Raw genomic sequence first — 8,969 nt, 5'->3', positions numbered from 1 at the left:
ATTGGTGAAAATGGAAAATTTGAAAATTGGTGACCAAAACGTTGTCAGAAAATTTGCTTGTAGTTTCTATTTGACCCAGGAGTGATATTCACAGGAAACATCATTTTTCTGCTGTACCAATTTACTCCTGTGGGAGTACTATCATATGACATTTTAGACCATTTCTCAAGAATTAAGTAATAGAAATCCTGTATCATATATTACATGCGATTTGGTCTGCTGGACGATGTATTCCCATTCAATTAGCTGAATTATATAAGCATCTTTTTATAGAATACATGGCTGGGGTGCAGCCCTCCATTTTACTAGCGGTCACTGGTGATAAACACAATACAAAATTACTCTCAATGATTTATGAACAGTTTATTCGGTTGTTCAGCCATTTCGTAACACAAATACCATGGGCCAAACATATCATAAAATATTATTAGAGCATTGTTTTCCTAAAAAGCAGCCTGCTGGAGCAGGACAAAGCCAAGTGTGAGGGTTCAGTGTCTGTGTAGGCTTTGGCAGGAAGACCAGGGCAGGGCAGACTATGTAGCTGTGGTTGTTTTATTGCTAGCAATCTCTGCCTGCGACATTTAAGACATAATTATTTTCATGCTTCACCCTGAGAGTTTAAGAAGAGGCGGACTTGTCGCTGACGTTCCTTACATCTACTCCACGGGTGAACGACAATAGCGCAGAGGAGCTCACACTCAGGCCGGTGCTGTTTTCACACAGGATCTTTTCAGACCACACTGTGTCATTGCATAGTCACATTCACACTGACGACATACCTCATCCTTGTAATGCAATAACCTGTGTCTGTCTGCTGTGGTTTCCTCTTGAAACATATATGGTGTGAGAAATGTTTTCTCAAATAGAGGGTACATTTACTGTTGCCAAACAAGGCAGGTTGATATATTTTGTTCCCAGCAGTAGATGCTGGGCGTGTGCTAGGCCTTTTTTGGATGTAAAATAGCAAAAACACTGTGGCATTCTGTACAACCCTGGAGCCGTCTTTCATTACTCACTTGACACCGCACTTAAACAGATACAGATGTTTCCGCATAAGCAATCTGGATAGGTTTTGTGACATCTGGAAATGTGACAGATAGAAATAGTAGCGCCTGTATGATTGTGCATAAATTATTGTAAATACATGTCCAGTTAATTAACCCAGCTTATAAATAGTTATAGCTACAGGATCAGGACTTGATTACCATGAATGTCAGTAAGTCAGAATATGGAAATACTATATGACATGAGAAATCATTCAGTGCAAAAACCAAATGGGACCACATCAGCAAGTTTTGCTATGCTTTGTGGATTTTGGTTGCTTTTCTAAATGTTGCTCGCCTGTTGTTGTTGTTATGCTAATTCATATTGGAATTATTTTCTTGTGTTGTTCTACGTTTGACATCCCTCCTCGTCGTAGGAAAGTTCGTCCTCTAAAGGGTTTTCATGACCAAATTTTAAATGAACAAAAGAGCTCTCCACATCAAATGCCAGCCGTATGTCTCAAAAACATAAACACCAATATATTTCCCTTGTTTTGTCTTTAAATTTAAAGAGTCACTCCCTTGTTGTCTAATGAGAAAATTGTGCACAATTCGTGTGGACTTACTCTACCGCAACATGATCAAAAATGTTTTAGGAAATATTGTTGTTTTATTTCTATTTGGATTTGGATTATGTATATACAGTATATATAGAGATACAGATATATAGCTATTATTATGTAACTATGCAGGACTAAGCTTCTATTTGAATTGAAATGATCTAATGAAGATCTCATCCAGCACTATGAATAGATATGCGAGAATGCATGAGAAGAACTTACAAAATTGTCTCAGGAATGGCACATTTTGAACACATCTCCTAATAATTACTTACTCACCATTATGTTAGTGACACACCCCAAATTTAAACTCACACATCAATGCCCAGACACACACACACACACACACACACACACACACACACACACACACTGGTTAAAAAGTGACCTCATTTATATTGTAATTTATTATATTGTTTTAACAAATCAAAATAATTTCCCAATACAACTCCACCCACATGATACAGACGTTACAATGGACCATAAAAGTATGTAAAACTATTTCTGATCAAATGCTCTCAATATGTTTGATATAAGTCATGCTTTCTATATCAGTTCACTCTAAATTCAGGTAAAACAGAAAAATAGTGGGCCTACATATACATACAGATTACAGTTCCAAACCACTTGGTGGTTGTTTATGAAAAAATTCTAGGGGTCAAACATGCAAGTGACAAAACTAAACCTCAACTTGAAACCACTTGTCCTGAAATGTTTTATGTCGTGACACAAACAACTCAAACAAGTGTCCCTTGCCCTTGGCGTCCACTAAATCTGAAAATGACCAAAGATACAATTTCAGTAAACAACATATGAATCCTCAGAAGCAGACTGGGGCTCATTTATGCATGTGAAAACACTGACACTAATGTGTGAACGGATGACAGATGTAAAATACTTTTATATTTTAGAATTTTGAAATGCTGCTATTTCCTGGTTTCTCATGTTGTCTAATTATGTGCAATTGAGCATCTGTGTTGTTATGATGTTGAAAGTGATTAATGCCAGTTTGTGATCAACTTTTGTGTTGCGCTCCTGATGAAATAATTAAAAAGGATATTGCATTTGTGTCAGAAGTGTTTCAGACACAAGAATGTCTTAATAAAATCTGGTTTTACTGTGGTATCACTGTGTAAGAAGCAATTGCTAAATGTTCAGATTTGTCCCACTATGGTTCTTTACAGCCTTAGTGTACCTATAAACTGAGTTTGTTTGGTTTAAAAACTATATTACACTTTTCCCTACCTTATTCTGTATTCTATTCTTAGAGTAACATAATATAAAGTTAATAAAAACAAACTACTAATTTAATTCATGTCCTTAAAAGAGAAATCGTACAGGCAGTCACCACCCTCACTATAGCTGCTGATTCATTATGAAGCGTACATTGAGAGAGGAAATTAATTTTAATGTCCAAAATAGAGACATAAGAGATACTTTTAGCAATATGCCAGACGAGAAGTCTTTCCTGTTTCAGTTTGTGTCACAGTTTATTAACGTGCTGATGCATTTGTTGATGTCTACCTAGAAAATGCAGTGATATCAAATATATCGTCAGTGTTTAACATTATGTGAAGTGTGTGTAACTGAATTTCCCAAAAACGCACACAAACACACATCAGTGACCAAAATTAGGAAATTAGCTTGTTTTGCATCACTTAACAACACTCTTACATCCTCATTTGCAAAGCATGATTAGCCAACTTTTTCTGAACTAAACAGCTGATGGCTTCTGCATTTTTTTTCAGAAACTAGGGTAATTTATGGCCATTTATGGATTAAGATTTCCTTTGCCTCTGGGCACAAAACTGCTCAGAACTTGCATGTCAGCACAGCACAGATGAATACACTTGCACAATGTTTTAAGTTAATAGAGCTGGGTTGGCAAGACACCTGTATGTTTTCGTCACTCAGCTTAATCAGTGCTGGTGAAAAATAAAGAGATTGTGCAACAAAGCTGCTTACCTGGCACCTTTTCAGTTCATGGGTTTCCCAAAGTTTTCTAATACAGAATGACTTTATGCCCATTCATTGTTCTTGACAGGAAACGATCCAAAAACAACTTTCTCTGGTGCTCATTACCTGCATTACCTTCCTCCACTGCGATAAAAATAAAATATATATTTTTGTACATGTACACTCATATAGCCAACTGCTAAAAATACATAATATATATTTGTTTTTTTGTTTGTTTGTTTTCCATAAATACATTTATACTCATAAAGCAAATTGCAAAAATTATATACTATTTTTTTTCCCCTCCTTTTCCATAAATACATTTATACTTATATAGATAATTGCTAAAAAATAAATATGCTACTATTTATTTATTTATTCATTTATTTATAATTCTTGTTCTTAAGTACTTTTATACTCATACAACCAATTGCTAAAAAAGCCCAGTTGCTAAAAAATATGTACTGTTTATTTATTTACACAAATACAGTCATATTCATATGGCCAATTGTTTTAAAATGAGATATACTATATATTTATGTTTATTAAATGTATTATATTTATATTAAAAGATGCTTTAATTAATACTTATGTTCATATTTTTATGTCTCAATTTATTTTAAGAAACTAAATAAAAGAAAAGACAGTCTTTGTTTGTTATCTTTTGTGTCTTCAAGCTTAATGTGAGGTTGCTGGAAAGCCCCTTCTTTTTTGAATGGATGAAAAAAATCACTCCTTTTCAGTGGGCAAGCACTAGTAAGTGGGAGTGTTAAAATGACCTACTGGAGGTGGGTGGGTGCTCAGTGACTAAGCCCAGGGGACCACATAAATACTGCCTTCAGGGCACCAAAGAAGACAGACAGATCAGGAGAAGAAGAAACAACAACATTTCTTGTACTTCATCTCCCCTTTTTTAAGTTTAGAGTCTGTTTTCTTATCAAATTTGACTTTGATCTGTGACTTGAAGCACTAATCATGAGACTTAGAGTCCTGGCGTTTCTGGTTCTTGGAACCTGTTCTTTAAGAGCCTGGTGTGTGCCGCTCAAATCTGTGTATGTGACGTTCCCTGGAGATGTGATCAAGAACATGACAGACACACAGCTGGCAGATGTGAGTATATCAAGTTTTAGTTCATGTGTTGTTGTTTTTTGGATATCTTCTCTCAGCCATCTACTTTTGAAATAGTATATTGCAGTTGATTTTATTATTCTATATGAATTCCTCTCCTGTCTAAATATTTGACTCCAGGAGTACCTGAAGCGTTATGGCTACGTAGATGTTATCCAGAAGAGTGGACTGCAGGCAGTCATGTCCACTTCTAAAGCACTGAAGGAGCTCCAGAGGCAGCTTGGGCTGGAGGAGACGGGCTCGCTTGACCAGCCCACGGTTGATGCCATGAAGCAGCCTCGCTGTGGGGTCCCAGACATCCGCAACTATCAAACTTTCGATGGAGACCTGAAGTGGGATCACAATGATGTTACATACAGGTGGGATATCATCTACACCATCGACACCTTGACTATTGATCGACACATCTCATAGGTTTGTAATGAACGCACTATAATCCATTGTGTTGTTTTGGTATGCAGGATTTTGAACTACTCACCTGACATGGAAGCCTCTTTGATCGATGACGCCTTTGCCAGAGCTTTCAAAGTCTGGAGTGATGTTACCCCTCTGACGTTCACGCGCCTCTATGACGGCACTGCTGACATCATGGTCTCCTTTGGGAAAGCAGGTGAGGTGGTTTTTGTAATAGATTCAAGTTTTAAGATGTACCACTGTTTGAATGAGTTTGATTGAGCTGTTGTTTTTGTTTCAGATCACGGCGATCCCTACCCTTTTGACGGGAAAGATGGGCTGCTGGCTCACGCCTATCCTCCAGGTGAGGGAGTGCAGGGGGATGCCCATTTTGATGATGATGAATACTGGACCCTTGGCTCTGGACCAGGTGAGAGCGATTCTTCATTCATATTTCAGTACACCCCATTTTCACTGTATGTATACAGTAAGTAGTTTAAACACCATGTAGCATCATACTCTAACAATTGCATAGGATCTATAGTGTAACAGTAGCTCCCTCTACAGTTTTGAGTGTATAGTATTTTTTTGCATATGTAGTATAAATGAGTCCTTAGATAATAAATGTATAGCTTTGTTTTTAAACTGGGGTCCTGCGGTAATATTTTAAATAGTATTTGCTTTGTGTTCCATCCAGTAACAATAAGAAAGCCAATTAATTCAATTTGGAAACATATTGTCTTTATAATATCACACTTAATATTTTTCATAAATAATGCAATGAGTTCTTATATATTAAAAAAACGTATAGCTCAGGTCAGGTCAACATGTTTACCCCTGTATACCCTGTCTTAAAATTTGTGGAGAAGACAATGACATTGATGTGTCTCCTTCAGCGATTCAAACCCGCTATGGAAATGCAGAGGGTGCAATGTGTCACTTCCCCTTCCTGTTTGAGGGAACATCTTACTCCACCTGCACCACAGAGGGGCGCACAGATGGTCTCCCCTGGTGCGCAACCACCGCAGACTATGACAAGGACAAGAAATTTGGCTTCTGCCCCAGTGAGCGTAAGTGTTCCAGTCATGATTTTATGGGGCTTTAATTCCAAAATAGACATTTAAACTGACTCCTTTGGCCTTAATATGTGGAATTAATATCACAATATTTCAACAACCACAAGTATTTATTATTATGAGCACGGCTAACATTCTGTCTCTGTTTTCCCCTAGTTCTCTTCACATTTGACGGGAACAGCAATGAAGCGCCGTGTGTTTTCCCCTTCGTGTTTCTGGGGGTAAAATATGACACATGCACCATAGATGGACGAACTGATGGGTATCGCTGGTGTGCCACTACAGCTAACTTTGACACTGATAAGCAGTATGGATTCTGCCCTAACAGAGGTAAGCAGCTCTCGTACCTTCAGACTGAACCCTGAAACTTTAATGAAGTAAGATATATACATATATTAATATGTTATAATATAATATTTCCCCTTACAGATACAGCCGTGATTGGTGGAAATTCAGAAGGTGAGCCATGCCAGTTTCCTTTCACCTTCCTTGGAAACGAATACTCTTCTTGCACCAGTGAAGGCCGTAGTGATGGAAAACTCTGGTGTGCAACTACCAGCAATTATGACACAGATCAAAAATGGGGATTTTGCCCTGATAGGGGTAAGTGATAATCATCTCCTTCAGACACTATAAAAATATGAAAGTGAGACATTGGCTAACATGTCTTTTCTCTCACAGGATACAGTCTGTTTCTGGTGGCTGCTCATGAGTTTGGACATGCACTTGGTTTGGACCACTCCAAAATCAAAGACGCTCTGATGTATCCCATGTACAGATACATAGAGGATTTCTCTCTGCATCGTGATGATATCGAGGGCATTCAGTATCTTTATGGTATTCATCCAATTAAACCATCCATCACTTACTGATTGTTAGCATTACTATGCATTTTCTTATTCAAAATTCAAGATTTTTGATGTTGAAACCCCAAGAGTCTTGTACAGTTCTGGTCTTATAGCTATATTATTTCATTGTTTCTTTTCAGGACCTAAAACTGGCCCTACTTCCACTCCTCCAGAACCACAGTTCACCACTTCCTCTCTTATTTTGCCAACTAAATCCACTGTTTCTACCACAACTCATGTAGACCCTTCACAGGATGTCTGCCAAATCAAGGAATTTGATAGCATCACTGAAATCCAGAAAGAGCTTCATTTCTTCAAGGATAGGTATGAGCTATAATTCTAGATAATTAGCAATATGAACTAACAAACTTAACTTAGAAAACAAACTTTATTATGCCTAATTCTCACTTACATGTTTCTAAATTCTCTCTTAAAGGCACTACTGGAAGATCTCAAAAAAAGGAGAACGCAAAGGTCCTTTCTTGATATCTGAGAAATGGCCTGCCCTGCCAGCCGTCATTAACACTGCCTTTGAGGACCAGCTCACGAAAAAGATCTACTTCTTTGCAGGTACTTATTTACCAGGTTGAGATATTTCGATATTATTGCCAAACATGTTCAAATTTAGATATATATAACTGTTTTTTCAACTGTATCTCATGCACACAGAAAAACAGTTCTGGGTTTATACTGGAAATGAGGTGTTTGGACCACGTAAAATCGAGAAGCTCGGCCTGCCAAGCAACTTGGACAGAGTGGAGGGAGCTCTGCAGAAAGGAAAAGGCAAGGTGCTCCTGTTTAATGGGGAGAACTTCTGGAGGTAAGTGAACTTTGCTTCAGGACTGTAACGTGCAAGAGCTCATCAGAAAGTGTAAAGCTCTGTAATTGTAGTTTTTCCACAGTATTCTTATCTCTTATTTATTGTCATAGACTCGATTCAAAGGCTCAGATGATAGACGGAGGATACCCTCGATTCACTGACTCAGTTTTTGGTGGAGTTCCCATTGATTCACATGATGTGTTCCTCTACAAGGGTAAGTGAGATTATGTTCAAATGAATAGTCTAAAATAGTTAATAAGGTCGGATTAACTACTCTGATTTATCTGATCAAGCAAATGACACTTGTTTCTGCTCTTCTTCAATATTTTTCAGGATTCTTTTACTTCTGCCGTGAGAATTTCTACTGGAGAATGAATGCCAGAAAGCAGGTTGACCGAGTCGGTTATGTGAAGTACGACCTCCTAAAATGCTAAGATGTGCGGTCACTGTGCACAGTGAAAACGTCCAGCATCCTAACATGATGACAGAGCCCTTTTTAATAGGGAAACCATTTCTCTTCAGTGTAAAATGTAGTGAGGAAGACACAGACAGAATGTATTAAATTTAAAGTCTCTGTTATGGAGATTTTGACTTTAACTGTTATAGGAAAAGAACTGATTTAACACTGAAATTATCATAGGTACATGAAACAGGATGTTATGCATATTTGTCTGTCAGCTTTAGCATGGTCTTATAATTTATTTTCCGCTTACTCTATAACTGCTTTGTTCATGACGAGTTTCTTAACAGCACATTAAGAGAAACTAATCTTGTTCTATAAAGCTACAATGAGACACTGCCAGTCTAATTCTAGGAATTAAGTTTGTTTTTGTAAATATATGAGTGGAGTCACCTCAGGGAAAATTGTAGCGTAAATGCATTTGTTATCAAAGCATCCATTGTCTGTGTTGACCCCACTGGTATGGTTTTCAAAGCAAAGGTTTATTTTTAGCCTTAGAGCTAATATTGAGATGTTATTAAGTCCAGATTTTGGCGTATTGTGAAATCATTTGCCTGGTGTAAATGATATATTATAATATTATTAATTTAATGTTCCACATTCCACTTATTTATATTTTTATTTGTTTGTTGCATTGTTTATGATTACTCAATAAATGTGTAAACAAGACCATTCAATCCTTGTG

The 8,969-nt window shown here is 37.3% G+C and overlaps 1 protein-coding gene across 1 annotated transcript; it reads left to right on the top strand.

The window, feature by feature from the left end:
• The first annotated feature begins 4,432 nt into the window (after positions 1–4,432).
• mmp9 (matrix metallopeptidase 9) lies at positions 4,433–8,953 on the top strand. The gene is made up of 13 exons (XM_016517129.1): positions 4,433–4,669; positions 4,808–5,046; positions 5,149–5,297; positions 5,382–5,510; positions 5,977–6,150; positions 6,313–6,486; positions 6,586–6,759; positions 6,838–6,993; positions 7,145–7,328; positions 7,441–7,574; positions 7,674–7,824; positions 7,935–8,038; positions 8,158–8,953. The coding sequence occupies exons 1-13, from the start codon at positions 4,535–4,537 to the stop codon at positions 8,256–8,258; spliced, it is 2,004 nt and encodes a 667-aa protein (XP_016372615.1). The 5' UTR covers positions 4,433–4,534; the 3' UTR covers positions 8,259–8,953.
• Positions 8,954–8,969: the final 16 nt, after the last annotated feature.

Source organism: Sinocyclocheilus rhinocerous, unplaced genomic scaffold (genome assembly GCF_001515625.1).
Source record: "Sinocyclocheilus rhinocerous isolate Xijiao unplaced genomic scaffold, SAMN03320098_v1.1 scaffold1168, whole genome shotgun sequence".
NCBI classification, from domain to species: domain Eukaryota; kingdom Metazoa; phylum Chordata; class Actinopteri; order Cypriniformes; family Cyprinidae; genus Sinocyclocheilus; species Sinocyclocheilus rhinocerous.
Note: the sequence above shows the minus strand (reverse complement) of the source record. Positions and strands in the feature narration are given on the sequence as shown.

Bases quoted from the DNA above. Each gene is read 5' to 3' on its own strand.
- mmp9 (XM_016517129.1), top strand. From the start codon at position 4,535: ATGAGACTTAGAGTCCTGGCGTTTCTGGTTCTTGGAACCTGTTCTTTA. The intron at 5,047-5,148 runs GTGGGATATCAT...TTTGGTATGCAG, and splicing joins CACAATGATGTTACATACAG to GATTTTGAACTACTCACCTG. The intron at 6,151-6,312 runs GTAAGTGTTCCA...GTTTTCCCCTAG, and splicing joins TGGCTTCTGCCCCAGTGAGC to TTCTCTTCACATTTGACGGG.